Consider the following 26,376-nt stretch of genomic DNA (forward strand, 5'->3'; position numbering starts at 1 on the left):
TGGAGGATAGGTCGTTTGATAATGTCGACTGAAGCTGGTAGCTGTTGTGTAGGAAGACATAACTTAGACAAAAGGCTCTAAAGCACATTAGTGTCACATTAGAAGGTATCCAGCTACGTAACGCTCCTACCCTTGCCCCCTTTAGGATTTAATCACTCCTAAACATATAATCTCACTGATATCCCCCATTATTTACATGAGCTAGGAGTAAGAGCTCCGAGAGAGTTAACGGAGATATAATACCAACAGACAGCACCAGCATCAATGGCATTTCAACTATCAATCAACGAGTTGCTACCTAATCAACTGGTGTAATGGAATTGAGTGTATAGCAAATTAACATCCACGACTTTAGATGAATATTGATATACAGTCATGCTTTTTTTCATGAATATTGACGGTGAGTAGAAGTTCTAACTTAAGAATTCTAGATAATAATAATAATAATAATAATAATAATAATAATAATAATAATAATAATAATAATAATAATAATAAATGTCCGCCTCTGTGGTGTAGTGGTTAGTGTGATTGGCTGCCACCCCTGGAGGCACGGGTTTGATTCCCGGCTCTGCCACGAAATTTAAAAAGTTATACGAGGGCTGGAACGGGGTCCACTCAGCCTCGGGAGGTCAAATGAGGAAACGGAGATTTGATTCCAACCTCAGCCATTCTCAAAGTGGTTTTCCGTAGTTTTCCACTTCTACTCCGGGTAAATGCTGGGATAGTATCTAACTTAAGGCCACGGCCGCATCCTTCCCTCTTCCTTGTCTGACCCTTCCGATCTTCCCTTCCCCTCACAAGGCCCATGTTCAGTATAACAGGTGAGGTCGCCTGGGAGAGGTACTAGTCCTCCTTTCCAGTAATATCCCCGACCCAAAGTCTCACGCTCCAGGATACCATCATTGAGGTGGTAGAGGTGCGATTCATCGCTGAGTCCGAGGGAAAAACCAACCCTGGAGGGTAAACGGATCAAGGAAGAAATAAATAAATAAATAAATAAATAAATAAATAAATAAATAAATAAATAAATAAATAAATAAATAAATAAATAAATAAATAAATAAATAAATAAATAATAGCAGTTTTTTAATAAGTTGCTTTACGTTGCAACGAGTCAGATAGGTCTTATGGCGACAATAGGATAGGACAGGGCTAGGGGTGGGAAGGAAACGGCCGTGGCCTTAATTAAGGCACAGCTCCAGCATTTGCGTGGTGTGAAAATGGGAAAACACAGAAAAACGACAGTGGGGTTCGAACCTACTATCTCCCGAATACAAGCTCACAGCTGCGCGCCCCTAACCGCACGGCCAACTCGCTCGGTATAATAATAATAATAATAATAATAATAATAATAATAATAATAATAATAATAATAATCGTGTGGTCCTAGCTGCCAAGTTGCAGACCGTCTGAAGTGGTGACATCGAGGCGGCCTGCTCTCCAATTTCGACATTCCAATTGTGCTGCTATCTAGCAACGACAAGACCATAGGAACACAGAAAAAGGTGGATGACATTATTTCGTTTCAGGCTGTCTCTGTTTTAATTCTTCTATATAATTAAGAATACTTTTCTGGGGCGGACAGGTTGGCGCCTGCTAAGCATCAAGGAAGGATCTCTCCTCTACTACTTCAGATTAGTGCTGGGAACGAACGGAGCGGAGCGGACCCGGAGGTTCCCGCGAGTACACGCGCAAGTGAAATCGTGGCGGGGAACAATCGTTTCCTCCGAAAACTCCGTTCCACTCACCGTTTCCTTCACAGGTAGTAGAGTTGCTGCATTGCCATTTGGACGTTATGTGTATGCTGTATACTGTTTTAGAATGAAATTGTGATGATTGGGTGTAGGTGTAGGAACTATTTTCTTCATTAATGCCTGAATCCATGGCTAAATGTTTAGCGTGCTGGCCTTTGGTTACAGGAGTCCGGAGTTTGATTCCTGCCAGGGTCGGGAATTTTAACAAACATTGGTTGAAACTTAATATATTTTTCTATGTTCCTCAAACTGTAAAAATGTGTTACTTCTGTCTTATGTAATTAAATTATATTAATGGGAACTGCCTCTGAATTGATTAATGGCGTATGACATCACATTAGATATCTCCTACAACACGAGTCACTGTCGGCAGCCCTGAAAATGGTTTTCCGTGGTTTCCCATTTTCACACCAGGTAAATTCTGGGACTGTACCTTAATTAAGGCCACGGCAGCTTCCTTTCCAGTCACAGCCCTTCCGTGTCCCATCGTCGCCATAAGACCTATCTGTGTCGGCGCGACGTAAGGAAAAAAAAAAAACCCCACGAGTTCAGATCTCAGAACTTGTGTTGTAAAACCCATGTTTATAGACGATCTGGTTGTTGGTGTCGCTGGTAGAGTTATTGTTGTCATTATGGTTGGTCTTTTATGGATGATATAAAGGAAAGAGCACGAGGACTGTAGTGGGTGTCTCTTGAACTGAAGGTCCGTATGACTTCATCTTCGCCATAATTGGCCACTGACAGATATCGTATAGTTCAGCGCTCCATCCTTCCTTAGGACTGTACCTATGAGCCACCTGTGGTCACGAACGGCTTACCGCCACCGATATTTTTTACCTATTGTCTACTGTCAACAATGCATTGTCGCTGCGAATGGAATTGTTTACATATTCATTTCTTTGCAATGTTGTACCGATTTGAATATCAATATATGTACGTATATGTTGTTTTATACAAAATAGCAATAAAAACTGCAATTATGCATTTATATACACATAAGTCAAGAATTGCGTGTAGTCCGTGTATATGCATTTATATGCACTATAAAACTTAGCGATTCGATTTAACATGGTATGAATCACCTTTGTTCGTCTCTGTGGTGTAGTGGTTAGTGTGATTAGCTGCAACTTCTGGAGACCCGGGTTCGATTCCCGGCTCTGCTACGACATTTGAAAAGTGGTACGAGGGCTGGAATATGGGGTCCACTCACCCTCGAGAGGCTCACTGTTTAGAGGGGGCTCGATTCCCTCCTCAGTCATCCTCGAAGTGGTTTTCCGTGGTTTCCCACTTCTCCTCCAGGCAAATGCCGGGATGGTTCCTAACTTAAGGCCACGTCCGCTTCCTTGCCTATCCTTTCCAAACTTCCCATCCACCAACAAGGCCCCTTTTCAGCATAGTAGGTGAGGCCGCCTGATCCTTCGCTACAATTGTATCCCCCGACCCAAGTTCTCACGCTCCAGGACACTGCCCTTGAGGCGGTAGAGGTGGGATCCCTCGCTGAGTCCGAGGGAAAAACCAACCCTGGAGGGTAAATGATTAAGAAAAAGAAAGAAAAAAAGAAAGAAAGAAAAAATGAATCACCTTTACTTTTTACGAACATGTTATATCCTGAAACGAACAAAACGTGCAAATATGCCAAATTCCGCCCTCTAGTGATAATAGTTTGGGTGTTCCCAATACTATGCAGAACTTCTACGTAAGTATTGGACCTACTGGATCAATTTTTTTCCTTAAGGCCCTCTCCGAGAGTCGTTATTACAATGTTCTCAATTAATTGTCATTTACTCTAAGTTTGAAATTTCTAAATAGAACTGTGTGAGGTACCTTTGGCCACAGGTGACACGGCGATGAAGTTAGCCAGCGCTGCTCCTGTGCCGTGACCCATGATAGTAATGCGCTCCGGGTCGCCGCCGAACGCTGGCAGGTTCTCCCGCAGCCAATGTAGTCCAGCTACCAAGTCCATGAGCCCGAAGTTCCCCTGCGCACTTCCACGAGCTCCAGTCTTCAAGAACCCTGAAACAAAAAATACGAGCAACGTGCCATGACTGCATGACCCTCAAACAGCGACATTCAATATATACGGAATAATAATACAGTAGAACTCCGTTTATCCAAAATAAAGGGGGCGTAGCCACTTCGGTTGACGTGTTTTATCGGATGACACATGGTAAATATTTTCGGGACTTAAATATCGAAATAAAAAAATGCATAAACTTTGTTAAGCAAAGGTGCATAATGAATACTAACATTAAAATATTTACATAATGTCACCAGCCCTGAAGATGGTTTTCCGTGGTTTCCCATTTTCACACCAGGCAAATGCCGGGGTTGTACCTTAATTAAGGCCACGGCCGCTTCCTTCCAATTCCTGGGCCTTTCCTATTCCATCGTCGCCGTAAGACATATGTGTGTCGGTGCGACATAAAAAAAAAAAAAAAGCAAAAACATAATGTCACTCATTATATAAAATCAGTGATTTTCTACTGAATTTTCTTGGTGCAGCGCTGTCGTGCGGCTACATCGCGCCACCGTTTAATCAACAATACATCAGCTGGTGTAGATTCATCGCTTTGTTCAACAAAGCGCAAAGCAATCTGAAATAATAAAACCATTTTTTGATACTACTGAACTGAATACTGCATACAGTAATTTTATTACAGTACTGTAATTAAAGCATGTGGTACTGTATTTTAATAAAAATTCGAAATCACTCTTACCTCCAATGCACTAATTCCATTATCTAATGTAACTCGATTCTCAGAACTGTTAGTGTCAAGGTCGGAGTCGTCTGCATAATCATGACGAATAATACACTAATACCAATGATAATGAATAATAATAACAACAACACAATAATAATAATAATAATAATAATAATAATAATAATAATAATAATAATAATAATAATAATTCCTGTTTGTTCAAGAAAAAATGTATCATGGAACGAATTAGGGGGTAAGAAACTGTTTTGTTTTATGCTACACGTGTATTCTGGCGTAAGTCATAATATAAAAGTAGGGTTTGCCTAGTAGCTCTCAGCACATATAGCAAGAGAATCAGTCATCTCTACGGCTAAGAACGAGAGGGTAAAAACAAAATATTAAAAACAATTTTGCAGAGCATTTCGGTTAAGCCGGGTTTCGCTTTAGCGAAGTTCGGTTAAGCGTGGTTCTACTGTAATAATAATAATAATAATAATAATAATAATAATAATAATAATAATAATAATAATAATAATAATAATAATAATAATATATAAAGATTACTAAAACATATTTCTTTCCAGTCCATCCGGCCGTTATACTGGGCCGATTTCCTTCATTCATTTGTTATTCTCTTCGGAATTACCTGCCAGTGAATCATCTAGAATTTCAGTCAACATTAAGTAATCCTAAAATCAAATCACTAAATGATCACTCCAGTAACTGCAGGCAATACATTCTGTACTTAGCAGGTTGCTAAGCGATTAACACTTTCTTTATTCTGATATACCGGTATATGATTTTCATCCTTAGTAATATACAGCCATGTTTGATTACTGCTTGTCAAGCCAGAGAGTATACACTTCCTTTGATCATGGAAGCATTCTCTGCTAGATACTCTTTGATTTTCTGACCTTTTCCAGCTTCTAAATAGACTCAACAGATGGCATAACGTTCCTAATAACTTACATGCTTCTAAGAGAAGTGACGTACCCACAGACAGGAAGGTATCAAATATGTAGTATTATGACCATTACTAAAGTCCAGAGACAACCTCTTGAAAAAGTGGGTGTCTACTTACCCCAACCAGTATTCAGTCATGGCCAATCGTATGTTGCACTATCTCGGGCAAGATCGTTTGAAAATTTAAGATCCGGATACGCCCGAATGGTCGAATCACAGTGAATATTGTATGAAAAGAAGTGTTATGAACTATATTATGAATGGATCAATTATTATGTAGCCGACCCCGCTGTGTAGGGGTAGCGTGCCTGGTTCTTACGCGGAAGGCGAGGGTTCGACTCCCGGACAGGTGAGAGATTTTTACCTGCATCTGAGGGCTGGTTCGAGGTCCACTCAGCCTACGTGGTTACAATTGAGGAGCTATCTGACGGCGAGATGGCGGCCCCGGTCTAGAAAGCCAAGAATAACGGCCGAGAGGATCCGTCACGCTGACCACACGACATTTCGTAATCTGCAGGCTTTCGGGCTGTGCAGCGGTCGCATGGTAGACCATAGCCCTTCGGGGCTGTTGCGCCATGGGGTTTGGTCTGGTATTAAATGTTCATAAAACTATTTGAAAAGGGCAGGCAAAACAATATAACTATGACAGGAATATCAAGACGTATTATCTGACCTATTTATAACGAATGCTGCGGAGGAGTACGGCTCCGCTAATAATAATAATAATAATAATAATAATAATAATAATAATAATAATAATAATAATAATAATAATAATAATAATAGGTTTCTTGTTATTATCTAGGTCATCAGCCGCAATAATAATATGCCTGATCTTATTGATCTTATATCCCACTAACTATCCGGCTCCATGGCCAGATGGTTAGCGTGCTGGCCTTTGGTCACAGGGTCCCGGGTTCGATTTCCGGCAGGGTCGGGAATTTTAACCATCATTGGCTAATTTTCCTGGCACGGGGGCTGGGTGTGTGTGTTGTCTTCATCATCATTTCATCCTCATCATGACTCGCAGGTCGCCTACGGGAGTCAACTCAAAAGACCTGCACCTGGAGAGCCGAATCCGTCCTGGGATCCTCCGGCACTACAAGCCATACGCCATTTCATTTTTTTAATCCCACTAACTATTTTAATGATTTTCGGAGACACCGAGGTACCGACATTTTGTTTTGAACGAGTTCTTTTACTTAGCGGTAAATCCATCGACTCGAGGATGGTGTATTTGAGCCTGGATCGAAACCACCAACTTGGACTTACAAACCGTCTGTTGGGGCTAGTAAAGATCCTCCCACACTCTCGTCGTGCTTAGAATGTCGAGATACAGTATGTGCTCTTACAAATTTGAGCTACAAGTGTGCATTTTTTTTTTTTTTGGGAGATATATGACAATAAATGAGGAGGAAAGTTACGAGTGTTTGTGAGTTGTGTTTGTAGGAGAAACAAAAATTCTTCAGCTAGGATTAGTCTGGAACCAACAAACTGCATCCTCTCACATTGTTGAAACAAAAATGTGTGGTTTTATGGGTTTCTTGCAGTTAATCCAGCTAGCACCCATCCATACTGATGAGCGCTCAAAGCACGGAGAAGGACAGGGCTATAAAAGGAAAGAAGCGACCGGTCCTTAATTAAGGTACAGCCCCAGCATTTGTCTGGGGTGAAAATGATAAACACAGAAAAACATTTTCAGGGCTGCTGATCGTGGAGTTCGAACGCACTATATTCCGAATGCGAGTTCACAGCTCTGTGACCCAAACTACGTAGATAACTCGTTTGCAAATAATTATGTTCAAGTCGGAATTAGTAGCTCAGACGGTGGAGCGCTGATTTTCAGGCAGCAAATCTTCTCTTGACGGAAAAAAAGAAATTGTACAATTTCCATACCATCGTATTCGGCTTTAAAAACCATGCCTGTGCGCACATTTTTACAATAGGACCATTCGTAATAAAAGATAAAATACGATAATAAAGGAGAAAGGAACACCGCGGGAGTTGGCGGTGAGCTTGAATTCGGGAGATAGTGGATTCAATCTCCACTGTTAGAAGCCCTGAATATAGTTTCCCGTGGTTTTCCATTTTCATACCAGAGTAATGCTGGGGATGTCTGCACCTTAGTTAAGGCCACGGCTGCTTCCTTCCCACTCCTAGCCCCTTTGATCTCCCATCGTCACCATAAGACCTGTCTGTGTCGGTGCGACGTAAATCAAATTGTAAAAAAGAAAAAAAGAAAAGAAAGAGCACTAGGTAGACAAACAGCGCGCAGATTAATACAGCGTTATGCTGTTGTAGATGTAGCTCTTTGTTCAACTGTGTGCTTTCTATCATAATCTTGGACATTATGAATATATTAAATATTGCAAAAGCGTTTGTTATCAGATTGCAAGTGAAAGGCTATGAAACTTCTTGTGTTTCAGAGACAGAAAGGGAAATTGCTGATGAAGTGTATGATTTGTTAAAACACTACGTTTCATAAACCGTGGAAAGAAAAGTAACTTTAAATTTTGACTTGACTGAACGAAAGCAAGATGGAGATGAAAATGAAGAAGGTGAAATAAATGAAGAGTCAACGAAGAAATCTTCTTCCGTAGGTGAGTCGAGCAGTTCACAGCATTCATAGTAATTTATTTTCCTTAATAAAACCACGCAGAGAAATTTCTACAACAGAAAAAGTGAAAGTCGTGAATTATTGGCTGATTCCAGGAACGCCCAAACATCACAGGCCCTAAAATATGTCCTTAAGCTCGTCAAGTTCGATGACGGTCTTGTGATTAAACTGAACAACGATATCTTAATTATGATTATGATTTAAGACTTTTCTTGACATGTGTTTAAACGTTCTATAGATTTTCTTTTTCTTATAATTTGCTTTCCGTAGCACCGACACAGATAGGTCTTACGGCGACGATGGGAAATCAAAAGGGCTAGGAGTGGAAAGGAAGCAGCCGTGGCCTTAATGTACAGCCGCAGCATTAGCCTGGTGTGCAAATGGGAAACCACGGAAAACCATCTTCAGGGCTGGCGACAGTGGGGGTTCGAATCCACTTCTCCCGGATGCAAGCTTACAGCTGCGCGCCTCTAACCGCGCGGCCAACTCGCCATGTTTTTTGCAGACAATGAATGTATGCATATGTACTCAACCAAAGCCCATGGTACAACAACCCTGAAGTGCGTTGGCCTACTAAGCGACCGCTGTTCAGCGCGAAGACATGAAGATTAATAGATGAAGCGTGGTCAGAGCGATGCATCCTCTCGGACTTTGGATTTGTGGACCGGAGCTGCTACCTCACCGTCAGGTACCGTAGATCTTATTTGTTCTTATAAAGGCTAAGTGAAATTGGAAAATCCATGGCCTGGCCGGGAATCGAAGTCGGTGGCTCTGGGTAAGAGGCAGACTCGTTATCCCATAACCACGGGGTCGGCTTTATTTATGTTTTACTAGAACAAATATAAAGCCATCACTTTGGAAAGGACTAGCTTCATGTTTTCAATTGCATCCTTTTCTGCTGAGTTCTCTTCTCACATCTTTGTCGCATACGTGAGGATTTCAACTAATTGGTGTGAAGCATAGTGAGTAAACACTTGTTCATTTACTAGCACCGTTTGAGCTTTATAGAGAGAAGAAGATGAAAGGAAGGTACGGTGACGTTCTAAGTGGAAATCAGTTAAATAACGGACTCAGAAACGATGAGACGTCAGCACAGAGGGCAGTGTGGGGTGTTAGAGTGAAGCAGGTCGATCTGAAGTCACTGAATCGTTGACTGCTGTTTTCAGGTGTTCGTTTCAATAAATAAGAAGGAAAAAAAAAGCTCATCTCCGTGCAGGAAGTGACGGCTCATGCGGAGTGGAAGGTAAAAGCTTCCACTATCCGTAATATCGGCACTGTATGGGATAGAGTGGTTAGGTATAAATCTAGTACTCATTTCTGATGTTGTCTAAGTGAATCTCATCGCTATGTACCTTTCCAGAAGTGAAAATCTCGTTTCTATTTTCTAAAATTTCCTGACGAGGAATGGAACCCGCGTCCTTCCGGTGATCAGAGAACGTCTTTACAGCCTCGGCTAGGCAACCCCTCATTTCAAGTAAGTGCTAAGATTGCCCTTTAGTAACGCATTGAAAGGTACAACTTGATGGTATGTCAAATAATTGCATTTGACGAGCTGATGACCTCTAATAGTAGTGATGGTGAGAGGGGGAGGGATGATAGTCAAGCGGAATAGTCACTGGCTTCTCAGCCTGGCTGAGTGGCTCTGACCTTAGAATACTGGCTTCCTGAGTAGTCATAGGATATCCGATTCATTTTATTGAATCGATTCACTTGATTTCGTTCAGGTTACTGAATCGATGCAGTGATGCGATTCACGGCACATGAGAGTCACTGTTCCTATTACATCTGTGTGTAGTCCAAATGCTTTGTAAACGTCCTGCGCGGGAATCGGCCGCGCATGTGTGGAGGGGCAATCGAAGAGGGGTGACTCGTCTCCCACTCCTCTCGCTGCCCAGTCTTCGTCTACACATTGTGTCAACAAGCCATTTACGAGACAGCGAATCGGTAAGAGAGAAAGAGAGCGCTAACCAGACCTTCCAACCCACCTACATGACCACGGCCCGCCGGTCATTCAGAAGGACGTTTACTAAGTACTTGGACTATAGTATGTACTGCCTAACAGCAGCAACAGTATTGGATGCATTCAAATTCAAGTTTCTCCTGCAGCCACCTCTTCGCATCAACTTTTGATGTTACAGAGCCTTTCTCCCACAGTGAAAACTCCATTAAAAATATATAGAATTAGACGAAAAAATATCTGAACACACAATCATCAGTGATCTACATTTAGCGTCATCGCCCAGGTGGCAGATTCCCTATCAGTTGTTTGCCTAGTCCTTGATTTCAAAGAACTGTATTCAGGGTTTTCTGATTCAACATCTTTATAGGAAAGTTATTGCATCAGTCGGCTTACTTACTCACCGTCCTCGTACACCGGTGATCTCGTGATTCGATGATTGAAGTCTTGTGAAATGATGCGACATACGAATTGAGAGAATACTGAGTGCTTCTTCCCAATATGGACAGATCATTTTGAGTGTCACGAGCATGACTCATAAGCATAGGGTAGGCTAGAGAGCTTAGTTGAATTAACTGTCGAATGTCAACTAAGTTATGATACTAAGATTCATCAAACTAATAAATAGAATAACCTAATAGCCTACCTACTTATTAGTTCCTTCGGAATTAAGTTTTGGATACCATTTTAACACTACCAATGAATCCAAATATTATTTTAAACCTCCCTGTAAGAAGAGGACGGTAGATAGAGTGGGTATTAATTTCAAATTAGCTGAGAGCGAGAGTCCGTTATGGCATACGATTGTGTCCGTGAGCCATGACTCTGGTATAACGATGAGTGCGCTACTCAGCACTGTCTGCTGCGAGTCATCTCGCCGTTGCTGCGATTCGATTCACTGCTTCGAATCATTCACTCAGTAGCCAAAACTACTCCTCAGCCCGAATACTGAAGGTGTTCAAATACGACATCCTCATGGAAGCCCTTTACCTTGCACTTCTCTAAGGGCCTTCATGGACTGTACGGAGCTATTATTATTATTATTATTATTATTATTATTATTATTATTATTATTAATAATATTATTATTATTATTATTCATCGGTAGGGCCACTATGGACCGCGGGAACTCAACCGTTTGTCTTCTTGCGAGCCCAACAGGTTTTCATTCTTTCGGAGTGTGCTTTCTTCCATGCATCAGAATGGACATGCTTCAGTCGAGTTGGGACTTCTTCTTGGTGAACCTGTATAAGATTGTGTATAAGTGGTTCTCGGAGTTGAATGTCTGTTTCTGAGATTCCATACTTTAAAAATATCTTTATCGATCTCTACCAACCAAGGAGGAATCGTTTTGAGACTTCTAAAGTAGGATAACAAACGTTTACAGATCCTTTCAGCTGGCAATCTGAAGAGGGGTGCATAACATTTTATCCTTCTTTTCCAGATACTGCTACTACTACTACTACTACTACTGGTTCGTGGTATAGGTTACTGTAGTCACGTCCTATTTCGTGAAAAATGGGCACGGCTGAGTGGCCTAGTAAGTGGTCCTGAGAGTCGGGATACCAGTTAATACGGAATGGGAGTGGGCATCTCGGACATATTCTGAGTCATGACCATCCTTGTGCTCAGGCGGCTAGGACTATACAATTCACCGGTGCTTCATAACTCGTTAGAGGAGAGATCCTCACTTGGACTATGTGCAAGTAGGGTAGCATCCTGCTTCATGAATTTACCGAGCTCAGAACATTTTTAAGCAAGCCTCGGACCTATGGGAGTAACGGAGTCCCACTCCCATTTGACAGGCGAGGGACTCCTTGGAAACAACTTGGCGAACGAAATGGAATTCGATGGGGAGCTATCAATATTAATGGGTCTTATGGAAGAAAGAAAATAGAACTGGCTGAGTCAGCAAAGTGGTGTTAGAAAGGGGGGGGGGCAGAGTCTGCGGTAGGGCTGTTTATCAGGAATACCATTGCACGCAACATAGTTTCTGTTAGGCTCGTAAATGAGCGAATGATGATGTGGGTAGATTTGGCAGTTGGAGGGATTAGGACGAAAATTGTCTCAGTCTATTCACCATGTGAGGGAGCAGATAAGGATGAAGTTGACAAGTTTTATGAAGCATTGAGTGACATCGTAGTCAGGGTCAAAATCAAGGATAGGATAGTGCTAATGGGCGATTTTAATGCGAGAGCTGGAAACAGAACTGATGATGATGATGATGATGCTTGTTGTTTATAGGGGCCTAACATCGAGGTCATCGGCCCTCGAAAACAGAACTGAAGGATACGAAAGGGTGATTGGTAAATGTGGGGGAGATATGGAAGGTAATGGGAATGAGAAGCGTTTGCTGGACTTCTGTGCTAGTATGGGTTTAGCAGTTACGAATACATTCTTCAAGCATAAGGCTATTCACCGCTACACATGAGAGGGTAGGGGTACCAGATCCATAATAGAATATATCTTGATCGACTTCGAATTCAGGACATCTGTTAGCAATGTAGGTGTTTTCTGGGCACTTTTTGATGATACAGACCACTATCTGATCTGTAGTGAACTAAGCATCTCTAGGCCTAGGATAAAGAAAGTGAAATCTGTCTGCAAACGAATAAGGGTAGAAAATCTCCAGGACGAGGAAATTAGACAGAAGTACATGGATATGATTAGTGAGAAGTTCCGAACAGTGGACAGTAAGCAGGTTCAGGATTCAGAAAGAGATTGGGTGGCATACGGGGATGCTGTAATAGAAACAGCAAGGGAATGCCTAGGGACAACTGTGTGTAAATATGGGAAAAAGCGAACATCTTGGTGGAATGATGAGTGAGAGCAGCTTGTAAACGTAAAAAGAAGGTTTATCAGAAATGGCTTCAAACAAGGGCTGATGCAGACGGGGAATTGTTCGTTGATGAAAGAGACAGAACGAAACAAATAGTTGTTGAATCCAAAAAAGAAGTCGAGAGAAGAGTTTGGTAATAACATGGGAAGGTTAGGTCAAGCAGCAGGTAAACCTTTTTGGACAGTAATAATCTTAGGAAGGGAGGGGAAAAAGGAAATGAACAGTGTTTTGGGTAATTCAGGTGAACTCGTAATAGATTCGAGGCAATCACTGGACAGGTGGAGGAAATATTTTGAAAATCTTCTCAACGTAAAAGGAAATATTCCTGGTGGTGTCGCGAACAATCGGGCTCATGGCGAGGAGGAAAATGATGTTGGTAGAATCACGCTTGAAGAAGTGGAAAATATGGCAAATAATCACCATTGTAATAAAGCAGCAGGAATGATTGAAATTAGACCTGAAATGGGAAGATATGGGTAAAATGGCTTCATAGAATAAGAAAATTAGCATGGAGTGTTGGTAAGGTACCTTCAGATTAGACAAAAGCAGTAATTGCACCTATCTATAAGCAAGGGAACAGGAAGGTTGAAACAACTATCGAGATATCTTACTGATTAGTATATCAGGCAAAGTATTCACTGGCATATTGAAGGGAGGGTGTGATCAGTGGTTGAGAGGAAGTTGAATGAAGACCAGTGTGATTTCAGACCACAGAGGGACTGTCAGGTTCAGATTTTGAGTATGCGCCAGGTAATTGAAAAAATGCTACGAGAGGAATAGACAGTTCTGTTTATGTTTCGTAGTTCTAGAGAAAGCATATGACAGAGTACAGAGGGGAAAGATGTTCGCCATACTAGGGGACTATGGGATTAAGGGTAGATTATTACAAGCTATCAAAGGAATTTATGTTGACAATTGGGCTGTAGTGAGAATTGGTGGTAGAATGAGTTCTTGTTTCAGGGTACTCAAAGGGGTTAGACAAGGCTGTAATCATTCACCTTTGTTGTTCGTAGTTTACATGGGTAATCTGCTGAAAGGTAAAAAGTGGCAGGGAGGGACTCGGTTACGTGGAAATGTAGTAAGCAATCTGGCCTATGCTGATGACTTGGTCTTAATGGCAGATTGTGCCGAAAGCCTGCAGTCTAATATCTTGGAACTTGAAAATACGTGCAATGAGTATGGTATGAAAATGAGCCTTTCGAAGACTAAATTGATGTCAGTAGGTAAGAAATTCAACAGAATTGGATGTCAGATTGGTGATGCAAAGTTGGAACAGGTAGATTATTTTAAGGATTTAGATTGTGTGTTCTCCCAGGATGGTAATATAGTGAGATTGAATCACGGTGTAATAAAGCTAATACAGTGAGCTCGCAGTTGCGATCAACAGTATTCTGTAAGAAGGAAGTCAGCTCCCGGACGAAACTATCTTTACATCGGTCTGTTCAGACCAACTTTGATTTACGGGAGCGAAAGGTTATCTTATTTATAAGTTAGAAGTAACAGACATGAAAGTAGCGAGAATGATTGCTGGTACAAACAGGTGGGAACAATGGCGGGAGGGTAGCCGGAATGAGGAGATAAATGCTAAGTTAGGAATGAACACGATGGATGAAGCTGTACGCATAACCCGGCTTCGGTGGTGGAGTCATGTGATGCGAATGGAAGAGGATAGTTTACCTAGGAGAATAATGGACTCTGCTATGCAGGGTCAGAGAAGTATAGGATTACCAAGACGACTATGGTTAGACTCAGTTTCTAACGATTTAAACATAAGAGGTATAGAACTAACTGAGTCCACAGCACTAGTTGCAAATAGAGAATTGTGGCGACGTTTAGTAAATTCACAGAGGCTTGCAGACTGAACGCAGAAAGGTATAACGGTCTATAATGGTGATGTATGTTATTACTATTATTGCCTCTCACCAAGGTAGCCCCGGTTCGAATCCCATTCAACGGATGCGCTATTTTGAAACGTAAATTCACAAGCCTGTGGTTTGGATTCCACGTAAAACTGTAGGTTCCAGGATATGATCACAAAATCAACATTCACGTAAAATTACAAGATTGGCGTTTGCTGGTAACTTAAGAGTGCGAACTGCGTAGCACATGTGGATTTGGCTCTGTTTTAGGGACGGATGCCCTTCCTGACGCCAAGCCTCTCTGGAGGGTTTCTGTGTTTCTGTGGTGGTTAGTAATGTTGCATGTTGTATGAATATGAATAGTAGAGTGTTGTACATACACAAACACCCAGTCCCCGAGCCAGAATAATTAATCAGAAGCGATTAGAATCCCCGACCTTGCCTGGAATAGAACCCGGGACCCTCTGAACCGAAGGGCAGTACGCTGACCATTTAGCCAACGAGTTGGACAACTTATTCGTCTCTTCTCTCACAAATGAATTATCGAAAACACGAGAGCAATTTCTTCTTCAACATCTTCGTGCTGTGTTGATACATAATCTTAATGTTCGTAATATCCAGGTAAAGAAGTAGGGAAACTACCTTCCCGCATTTGATCGAGCAGTGGGACGAGTCCGAGAATATGTGAACTGAAATATCTGAAATGGCAGGAATGATTTTATAGTAGGCCTAAATCATCTTTTAACATCTTAATATTGGAACATTTATTATGAGTTCGTTTTGAATGACACATTGTTCACTATTCTGACCAGGTGCAAACCTCTCCGTAAAATGCAACTAAAAAGAGAGATTACTGGCCATCCAATGATGCAGAGTGACACCACGTGACTGAAAACAAAGAGAGGTCACATCCTATGACAGGTGTCCAAACATAATTATTTCCGTCATTCAGTGACAGGACAGGCTGACACTGACAGGCTACGAATCATTTTTGTTCTTTCTATAGCCCACATTTCACTCAGACACGTACTTACTGGGTAGTAAGCAATTCTAACTTTGTACAGGCCATGAAGGCTCTTGAATAAGTGGAAGGTAAAGCCTTCCACTCTTCGCAACCCCGGTACTAATTCGGAAAGAATGATTAGCTCTACGCCCGGCTGTCTTTGCCCGCATGAATGAACGTGGTACTCATTTTTAGTGTAGGCTGAGTGAAAATCAGTGCTCAGGATGCAAAAGTGAAAATTTCCTTTCTAAATTTATCGACTACCTGGCGGGGAATTAAACCAATTTCCCTCTCTGAGAAGCGACCACGTCTTTTCCACCTCGGCTGGCCGCCGCTACTTGCTAGGTATCGGTAAGCGTATTACTGAGGTAAACCAACATAACCTCAATTTTTTATCTTGCATTTTCAGTAATTTATAATTTGCTTTACGTCGCACCGACACAGATTGGTCTTGTGCCGACGATGGGATAGGAAAAGGATAGGAGTGGGAAGGAAGCGGCCGTGGCCTCTACTGGGGTACAGCCCCAGAATTCGCCTGGTGTGAAAATGGGGAATGACAGAAAGCGATCTTCAGGGCTGCAGACAGTGGGGTTTGAACCCACTATCTCCCGAGTGCAAGCTCCCAGCTGCGTGCCCCTAACCGCACGGCCAACTCACTCGGTCATTTTTTGGGAATTACGTTGAGTGTTGTTTTAAAGGGGCCAAAGCAATATAATTGTCGGTCACTTTAAACAACAGACATGGGATGAAGAGGATGGACTCTTCCAGGTATGAGAGTATCAGGCAAAGATTGTGAAAAGGCGTGAAATATACTTTTTAAATATTTGTTTTACGTCGCGCGGGTTCAGACATGTTTTATGACGACAATTGGATAGGATAGGCAGCGACCGAGGTCTTAATTAAGGTACAGCCCAAGCAATTTCAAACCATTTTCAGGGCTGCCGAAAGTGGATTTTGAACCCAGTACCTTCCGAATGCAAGCTGGCAGCTTCAGGCCTCAAACCACACTGCTAACTCACTCGGTATCGCAAAGACGTGATCACGTGATCGAAAGGGTACAAGAGTTGATCAAGAAAATGTGAAAGTGAGCAGGCTGATACAGTTAAGTGGACTCTGGCATGGGCTCCGCGGTTACCAACCAGCTTTCCCCGTGTTGAGAGACACCTTTAGTCGTTTATTACGACTGCAGGAAATACCGTCGATATATTAGTCACCCCCACCCACAGTGGATAACTCTGCAAGCAGGACGCCATCGGATAAAAGTTCATCGGCAACGAAGTGGTAAAGCTGACTGGATGGCAAACACGGCTGCCCTTCTAAGGTGAAGGTCAAACATTTGTTTTGGATCTTCGTCGCCTCGTTTGCGAGAATCAGCTGGATTTTAGAACTTCCTATTCTTCGTGTGGCGGGTGGTCCAAGATCAAGGGGTCTTTTGGCTACTACGTGGTTTTCGTTCTTTTCATAGTATGAAATAATTTGTTATATGAGCAGGGTATGTCTGAATGAGGAGTTGAAACACAATGGTTGGTATCCCTAGTGGGGTTCAGTTAACTTCTTGCATTTACTTACCACCCCGTTCAAGTCAGTACATGGATTTCATTGTTCACACTGTAATGGGATGTTCAATCGCGTACAAAGCGTGAACTTAATTTTTTGCCACATGTAGCTTTGTTTATATTCTGTGAGTGTTCTAAATGAAGTAGGGAGTCAGAAAGCTTTTTTGGTATGTGCACTTAAGAGTGGTAAAATCCATAGTAAGTTATAGAAGATTTTCTGTTTATGTTGTTTCGAGGTGATTGTACAGTGTGTCCCGCTCCCAGCGGGGCCGGCAGTCGACATGCACACGCACGCTCCGAGCAGTGTATTCATAGCCTCATGCTGACTCACTGCATAGCCACGATCACTCGAGTCCGCGTGTCGTATGGAAAGCCGTGAAGCCGTGAAGATACGTTTGTTGCAAGAGCACGTGTGGCTGAATTACAGCAGAATTAATTAGATTAATTACATTAATACATCGTTGAAATGCCAGTGAAATTCACGCTTGGACAAAGAGATTTTATATATAACACACATGTAACAACCAAGTCATGTGCCGGGCTGAGTGGCTCAGACGGTTAAGGCGCTGGCCTTCTGACCCCAACTTGGCAGGTTCGATCCTGGCTGAGTCCGGTGGTATTTGAAGGTGCTCAAATACGTCAGCCTCGTGTCGGTAGATTTATTGGCACGTAAAAGAACTCCTGCGGGACTAAATTCTGGCACCTCGGCGTCTCCGAAAACCGTAAAAGAGTAGTTAGTGGGACGTAAAACAAATAACATTATTATTATTACCAAGTCATGAAGAGAGGTGTGTAGGCGATTTCAGGAGATATTTCCCGGGGTTCCAGTTCCAGGTAGAGAAACAGTTAAAAACAATATAACAACAGTAATTAGAACAGTTACGCATCAGGAACTTATGCGTGTGAACAGCAATTTCATTAGAAGATGCCGGGAATGTTTGAATGCTGAAGGACGCCACTTTCAATAACACCTGTAAAAAAGGTTAGTACTAATAATAAAGGCTACTGGGTGCATACATAAGCAATAAGATCGGTAATAGAATACGCGGGAAATTATGAATATGCCACTCGGAGCGTGCATGTTGTCTCCCGGCCGCGCTGGGAGTGAGAAACACTGAACTTCTCGTACAGGCAAGGGTTGTTCAGCTTCATCTGACACACATAATTCATCGTCCCGGGATAGGTATATGGTAAGTAAGAGGCACTTTTTTCAGAATGGCTGCTCTGGTAAGTACTGTATAAACCATGAACCTCGAGCTGCAGACTGGATCCTTTCTGATGAGTTGATAGTTTTCTCGGACCAGTAAATACAGATGCATCTCTGTTGAGATTTTTACATATACCATGAAATGTTTTACACTCAGAGGAGAACTTAGGGATATTATAGAACTTTTAGTTTTAACAGCCACTGTCATTTTCTCAATTCGTAGCACGGGACTACCATATCTATGAATTAAACTTTGACCAGATAATTGAACTTAGAGGGAAAAACAATAACTAGAACTTAATTAAAAATAATGGTATTTCTCAAACTGTTGAGGTTCCCGTAAATTACGTATAAGATAATTTATGCTCTATGCGACAATTCTCAGGATAAATAAATAAATAAATAAATAAATAAATAAATAAATAAATAAATAAATAAATAAATAAATAAATAAATAAATAAATAAATAAATAAATAATCCGACCCCGCGGTGTAGGGGGCAACGCGTCCGCCTGTCACCCGGCGGCCCCGGGTTCGATTCCCGGCCGGGTCAAGAGTTTTTAATTGTGAATGATTAATATCCCTAGCCTGGGGACTGGGTATTTGTGTCGTCCTTAACGTTCCTTTCCTCATACTCAACACTCTACACTTCTGCAATTCCACTTACACGCAGGTTCATCTCAAATGGTGAAAATAATGGCAAAAGGTCTGTATAGGTCGACGCCACGAACAAATATCTAAAAAAATAAATAAAAATAAAGAAACAAATCATGAATATATGGATGATTTTGTTATAAGTATATATATATAGACTACTGAAATTCGTTATTTTCAGAAGTGCCGCCTTTCTTATAACTGAAGTTTCCAATATTTAGGACAAGGATTCCACCAATGCAACACAGAAAGGATATACTGTAGTACAGTGACTTTAAAGTATCACTCAAAATACTTCATGTTATGGCATTTTAACCCATCCAGAAGAAACTAAAGGAACTGCAAGAGAATGAAGGAAACAAAATACGGTCATTCATTTAAGAATATAATATTAGCAGGAAGCTTGCGTATTTGATGGCATTTCAAAAAATTAAAAATCTGGCACTCGATTTGTTTTAGAGATAAGGCGTACAAAAACAGGTAACACATGATTATCACCGTACGGCTTTGCTTATGGAACGAATTAATTCTATTTAATAATTTTTTTGAGAAATATATAGTGGTGGTGGTGATTATTGTTTTAAGAGGAAGTGCAACTGGACAACCATCCTCTATTAACACTCATCAGAGGAAAAACAGTGGAAGGGGTCCGACACTTCTAAAAATGAAGGTATTGGACAAAGAAAGACAAGGGACATGAAGGCCATGAATATGACATACTCCCTAGACCTCAGTAACCTAACACCTTCGGGTCGGTAAAGAACAAAAATTGACCAAGAGAGGTCAGACAGGATAGATAAAAGTGAGAAGTCTGGCACAATTAAGTGGAAGGTTAGGGCTCATTTAAGGGTCCCATGGTTGCCAACCCACACTCCCAAGTTTAGAGCTTCGTATAGGCAACCTGCGCGTCTGTGAGGATGTCGTCCTACCTAGGATCATGAAAGCTCTATACTCTCTCCCCAGCTGATGGCTATCCGTGGCTGGGTAAGAAGAGGGTTTATTCACTAATTTACACACGAACACGATTCAATCATGAAATCATTCATTCGGTTAAATTCATTCATTCACTCATTCATTAAATTCAATTCATCCATTCATTCATATAACTCTTTCCCAAGTTGGTGGTTATCTGTGACTGGGAGAGAGAACTTTTATTTTGATACAGTTCTTTCGTTTATCCATTCATTCATGAATGCTCTCTCTCAAGTTGGTGGCTATCCGTGACTGGTTGAGAAGAGTGTGTATTCATTCACTCATGTACGAACACAATTCAATCATGAAATCATTCATTCGATTCAATTCATTCACTCATTTATTAAAGTTATTTCATCCATTAATTTACGTGGCTCTCTACCAAGTTGGTGTTTTTCTCTGACTGCAAGAGATAACTTTTTTAAAAATACAGTTCTTTCGTTCATCCATTCAAACATGAATACTCTCTCTCCAGTTGGTGGCTATCCGTAACTGGGTGAGAAGAGGGTTTATTCATTCACTCATGTACGAACACAATTCAATCATGAAATCATTCACTCACAAATTAATATAGTTGTTTATGCATTCCTTCATTCATTAAATTCATTCACAATGTAAGTTGTAATTGTAATAATAATAATAATAATAATAATAATAATAATAATAATAATAATAATAATAATAATAATAATAATATTTGCTTTACGTCCCACTAACTACTCTTTTACGGTTTTCGGAGACGCCGAGGTGCCGGAATTTAGTCCCGCAGGAGTTCTTTTACGTGCCAGTAAATCTACCGACACGAGGCTGACGTATTTGAGCACCTTCAAATACCATCGGACGGAGCCAGGATCGAACCTGCCAAGTTGGGGTCAGAAGGCCAGCGCCTTAACCGTCTGAGCCACTCAGCCTGGCTGTTGTAATTGTAGGATAACTCTATAAATACTGATGACACAAAATCAAGCACTAATACAACTTAGGGAGGGTAGGATACATGCCCTAGACTATATAACTCTGTTAACATCTAGCACAAAGTAGGTAGGTAGGTAAGGGTTATTCTGCCCGAAGGCAGGTCCGAACCTCCGCAGAGGTGTTCCTGAGCCGGAGTTTACGTGCGGTAGGGTGGCCAGTTCCTTTCCGCTCCTCCATTCCCTTACCCCCTACCAACAGCGCGTGGCAACCCATCCAACTCCTGACCACGCCCAATGTTGCTTAACTTCGGAGATCTCACGGGATCCGGTGTTTCAACACGGCTACGGCCGTTGGCATAGCACAAAGTAAATAAATAAATAAATAAATAAATAAATAAATAAATAAATAAATAAATAAATAAATAAATAAATAAATAAATAAATAAATAAATAAATAAATACATTTTAAGGAAAGGACTACAATTTAGAAACTATATTGAAATAGTTAATAAGTTTATGTGTAATGTTTAATGTAGTAACAGGAAAAAGAATACACGTATCAAAACACATTTTGGATTACGATACATCATTAATTCCTCTCCAGTTTCTGGTAATCCGAAACTGGGGGATGAGAAAATTCTATTCTATTCTATTCTATTCTATTCTATTCTATTCTATTCTATTCTATTCTATTCTGATGACTGTTGTTTTGAGGAGCTTAACGTTTAGGTGTTTGGTCTCAGTGTTTCAAAGACAAGATCTCAACACTCCTCTAGCGAAGCTAAGGCTTCTGTTTCGGCCAAGTAACACATAATATGGTAATTAAAGCAACTGCTAATCAAGATATATCCTGCTAAATTATGAGTATTTGTGCATGAAGAATGAGAACCAAGTAAATCCGGGTGGGAACATCATGTGGACATGTGACGCGAGGCTCGTTTGTCCAACTGATTTACAGGAGGGACGTGCCCGGAATAACTGGCACTGTCGCTCGTCAGCTAAAGGTCGTCCCTCAAAGTTGAATTAACAACTGACTACGTATAGGCCACAACAAAGCTGGTAAATGTGGCGCTAGCGACATACAACCAGAAACCAAATGCACAAATCAGACCCGTGTAGTTTGACATCAACAGGGTAAAGAACTCCACATCAACATATCTATCACTAGACAACAGAGCAGATTTTAAGCTTGTCTTGAAATAAATTAGGGAAATACAATACGTCACTGATTGATTGCATGACAGTCTTAGTCCTAAATGTGCACCCTGTGTTACACTTTGACTCAAATCTATTGATTAAGAGTAGTACCGATGCCGAATTAGGGACGAATCTTTTCTATCACTTTAATTTTTACAGTTGTGTCCCAATCCCATGCATTTTAAGCTCTGTATTAAAAAACAACAGAAAAACAAAAACAAAGAAAAGTTTGGCGGTAGGCTGTCACTCTGTAACGGCCACAGGGTTTTGAAGATTTCATAGACTTACTTATTAGAAATAAAATACAAGTATTATGTGGATAATACATTTAATTCAATATTAAAAACGACAGCTAAACTCCAACTGAGTGCGCGAATCAACACAGCGCCATCTTATAACAGAGTATGCGTGTGACGTCAAATAGTTACCAAATTTTTTTCCTTAAGTGCTATTTCATTAAAACTACTTTTAAGATTTTCAATTATTCTTTTTTTTGCAACAGACAGACTTCTCTTTTATCTGTCAACTGCGACATTAAACATGATCGTAAGTTAAATACTTCTTGGCGATATACGCGTTCTACCCGAACACTAAAAGCGTCTTAAAACTTTTCTTTCGTTGTACCCGTTATCGAGGAACGTAAGTCTACGCTGAAAAAACACGAATATACCGTATTTTGAGACACCACGTATGTGGAGAACTTACAGGTTTCGAACGTCGATGGGATAGGAAAAGGTGAAGACTGGGACCGAGTAGCGTAGGCTTCGGCTCTGGCTAGCCTTGTAGCTCTATATTCGGGAGGTGGAGGAGCTGGTCCCCTCCGTGGGCTATCTCGAGAATTGTTTTTCGTCGTTTCCCATTCTCCTGCACTAGGGAAAATGTCTGGACAGATCCCTTTATAAGCCACAGCAGCTACTCCCTCACCTTCCCCGCACCTCATTTACACAATTTGCCTTACGTCGCATCGAGACAGATAGGTCTTAACCCTTAAATGCACGGCATTGCACATTATGCAAAGGAGTTTTTGTTTGCTAGTTTTATCTGCTTCACGATTGTAAAAGTGTGCAGTTACTTTTACCTCGCAGACGAACTCGCTACGGGTCGCTAGTGTATTAAAAATGAACAATCTGTTATTTTATGATTTTTCTTGTTTATCATTTGTAGTGAAGTGTACATTTTTGACAGTTAAGGTAAAAGAAATAAAATGCTATTTACCTCAGAGAAGTCGTGAGCCAGGACATCCCCAAGACTGAAGTATGGCAGTAGCTACAGCAATCGTACAGCTTTGCATATTCCGGTACGTAAAATATTCCAAACTCTTAACATTTTGACTGATCCAAATAAATAATATAAATACTTTTAACAAATATTTAAAAAAATATTTTCTGATAATAATGTATTACTTTTAGAATGAAAACTATTATATTAAAAAATTGCGCATTTAAGGGTTATGGAGACTATAGAATAGGAAAGTGCTAGAAGTAGGAAGGAAGCGGCTGTGGCCTCAATTAAGTTACAGCCCCGCCATTTGGCTGGTGTGAAACTAGGAAACCACGGAAGACTATCTTCAGGTGGTCGACAGTGGGGTTCGAAACAACTAGCTCCCGGATACATGCGCACAGCTGCGACGCCCCTAACAGCACGCCCAACTCACTCGGTTCTCGCACCACAAATCACCTGTACAAATCTCGTTGACCTTAGTGAGGGCGTTACACTCTAGGAGGCCCACGTGCCACTTTAGGGTACAAAATGATAGCTTGTAAAACGGAAAAAAGGAAGCGGCCATGGCCTTAACTAAGGTATGGCCCCAACATTTTCCTGGTGTGAAAATGAGAAACAACGAATAACCACCTTCAGGGTTGCCGGCGGTGGGTTCGAACCTACCATCTTCCGACTGTAAGTGTACAGCCACAATGTCCGTATCGCCCAGCCAGCTCAGCCGGTCAGGGAGCCTTTACATGTTAACTTAAACGACAAGGTGAGGTCTGAATTTTCCAACTTAAAACATTTACTGAACTAACTTTGTCTGGGATCGAACCCGCAATGTTGGGCATAAGAAGCTAGCTCGTTAACCACTCGACCTGCAGCGCAGTAAAAATAATAACTATAGTCTGTTTGTCGAGTTGATGGATTCTTCCCACCTAGTATTTGAAGTTTTCCTCTTCAACGGGACAGGCAAGGGAGAGCGGCGAATTCCTACCACCTCTGGCGGTCACCTACAGGGAGGGTGAAAATACTATCACGAGGAAATGGGTAGTGATAGTTTTTCGAAGTGGTTCAAGGAACAGTTAATCTCCAGTACACCTCCGAAATCTTTGATTGTGATGGACTAATGCGAATAAGGTAATGCAAATATTATGCAGTAGGCGTTTTGCTTTTCGATTATTTAGGGTGACTAGTGAATATAATACGAACATTATAATCAGGAATATTGTTGAAGGATGTTCTATGAATGTGATTAATATGAATCAAGCTGTGGTTGTCTAATTTTTCATGCTACGTGTGTTAACAGAAAGACAGCCGTGAAACCTTTGATAAACCCATTGCTACGTTAGTACATTTCTGGATTATTTTAATTATTAATTGTTTACAATTATTTGAAAATAGTATATAATTTTGCCTATACATAAGCCAGAATTGCTACTTTAATAATAATAATAATAATAATAATAATAATAATAATAATAATAATAATAATAATAATAATAATAATAATAATAATAATAATAATAATAATCCGGCTCCATGGCTAAATGGTTAGCATACCTAGTGATTGTGATACGAGGTAAGGTGATGAGTGTTATTCGGCACCTCATGCAAAGATCACTTAACCATGTGGAGAACTGGCGTCGGGAAGAACAACTATTAGTCAACCCGATAACTCTGGTCCCTTTCACAAGAAGGAGAAAGAGGGAAAGAGATCTCTGAAACTCTTTGGGCAATATCTATCTATCTATCTATCTATCTATCTATCTATCTATCTATCTATCTATCTATCTATCTATCTATCTATCTATCTATCTATCTATCTATCTATCTATCTATCTAATCTATCTAATCTATCTAATCTATCTATCTATCTATCTATCTATCTATCTATCTATCTATCTATCTATCTATCTGAAGAACACGCACTGCACCTGGGTGTAGTGTTAGATAAAAATATAACCTGGAATCCACATACAGAAAGGAACATAACCCGGGTCAAGAACTTGCTGTATGCCTATAAAAGAGCATCGGGAAGACATAGGACCTAAGACTATGAGTGGTAATGTGGATATATACAATTATCATTAGACCGTTGATGACCTGCAGCAATCATCTGGTGGCAGAAAGTAAGCCAAGGAAAAGTCAGTAGTAGATTGGACAGCCTACCAGAGAATGGCATGCATAGCCATGACTGGGGCTATGTGAACTACGCTGACAGAAGCCTTGAATATTTTACTAGACCTTCCATCACTATGCAGTTTCGTAAAAGGACAGGCTAGAATGAGTTCATATAGATTGGCACAATCAGAGTGTTGGATTGCACAAAGACCCAATCTAGGACACTGTAAAATTAACAGAGTAATAACAGAGGAAGATCTACTCATGCCTTCTGACCATACGATACCAAAGTACAACTTTGAAAAACCGTTTGAGACCCAGATAATAAAAAAGAAGACTGGGTTATCAACAAATGGAATACTGAAAAAGAAGATATACAGTAGTGTGGTGGACTGATGGCTAAAAGACTGTGGATGGCCCAGCAGGAGAGATCAACGGGGGAAGACGTGAGAGATCAATTCAGATGAGTCTGGGCAAACACACTACAATCTTTCAAACTGAAATGATAGCTATCACAAAATGTCTTGAAGAAAATCTGAAAATGAACTGTAGGAATAAGAACATTTTCATTTTTACGGACAGCCAAGCGGCCATTAAGGCACTAGAAGCAGTCCGGATAATATCCAGAATTGTCTGGTATTGCCATTCATTTCTCCTGAAGCTCTAAAAGTACAATATTGTCAAAATAATATGGGTACCAGGGCATGCAGGTATAGAAGGAAATGAAAAGGCAGATAAACTGGCCGGGAAAGGGGCAAAAACACATTTTGTAGGCCCAGAACCTGTATGCGGGATTTCCTATGGACAAGTCCGACACTACTGTACATAGGAAAATGGGTACAAAAGAAACAAATG

At 40.9% G+C, this 26,376-nt stretch overlaps 1 protein-coding gene across 1 annotated transcript in view; it reads right to left on the reverse strand.

Moving 5' to 3' along the window:
• Window positions 1-23,134, reverse strand: part of LOC136857334 (neuroligin-1-like) — an 88,237-nt gene extending 65,103 nt beyond the window's left edge. Inside the window, exons 1-2 of the mRNA XM_068225035.1 lie at window positions 22,900-23,134; window positions 3,582-3,770 (exon numbers count right to left, since the gene is read on the reverse strand). Coding sequence (XP_068081136.1) covers window positions 3,582-3,770; window positions 22,900-23,134 — 424 coding nt within the window. The remainder of the gene's footprint in view (window positions 1-3,581; window positions 3,771-22,899) is intronic.
• Window positions 23,135-26,376: the final 3,242 nt, after the last annotated feature.

The sequence above is a fragment of the Anabrus simplex genome, chromosome 1 (assembly GCF_040414725.1).
Source record: "Anabrus simplex isolate iqAnaSimp1 chromosome 1, ASM4041472v1, whole genome shotgun sequence".
Lineage (NCBI taxonomy): Eukaryota > Metazoa > Arthropoda > Insecta > Orthoptera > Tettigoniidae > Anabrus > Anabrus simplex.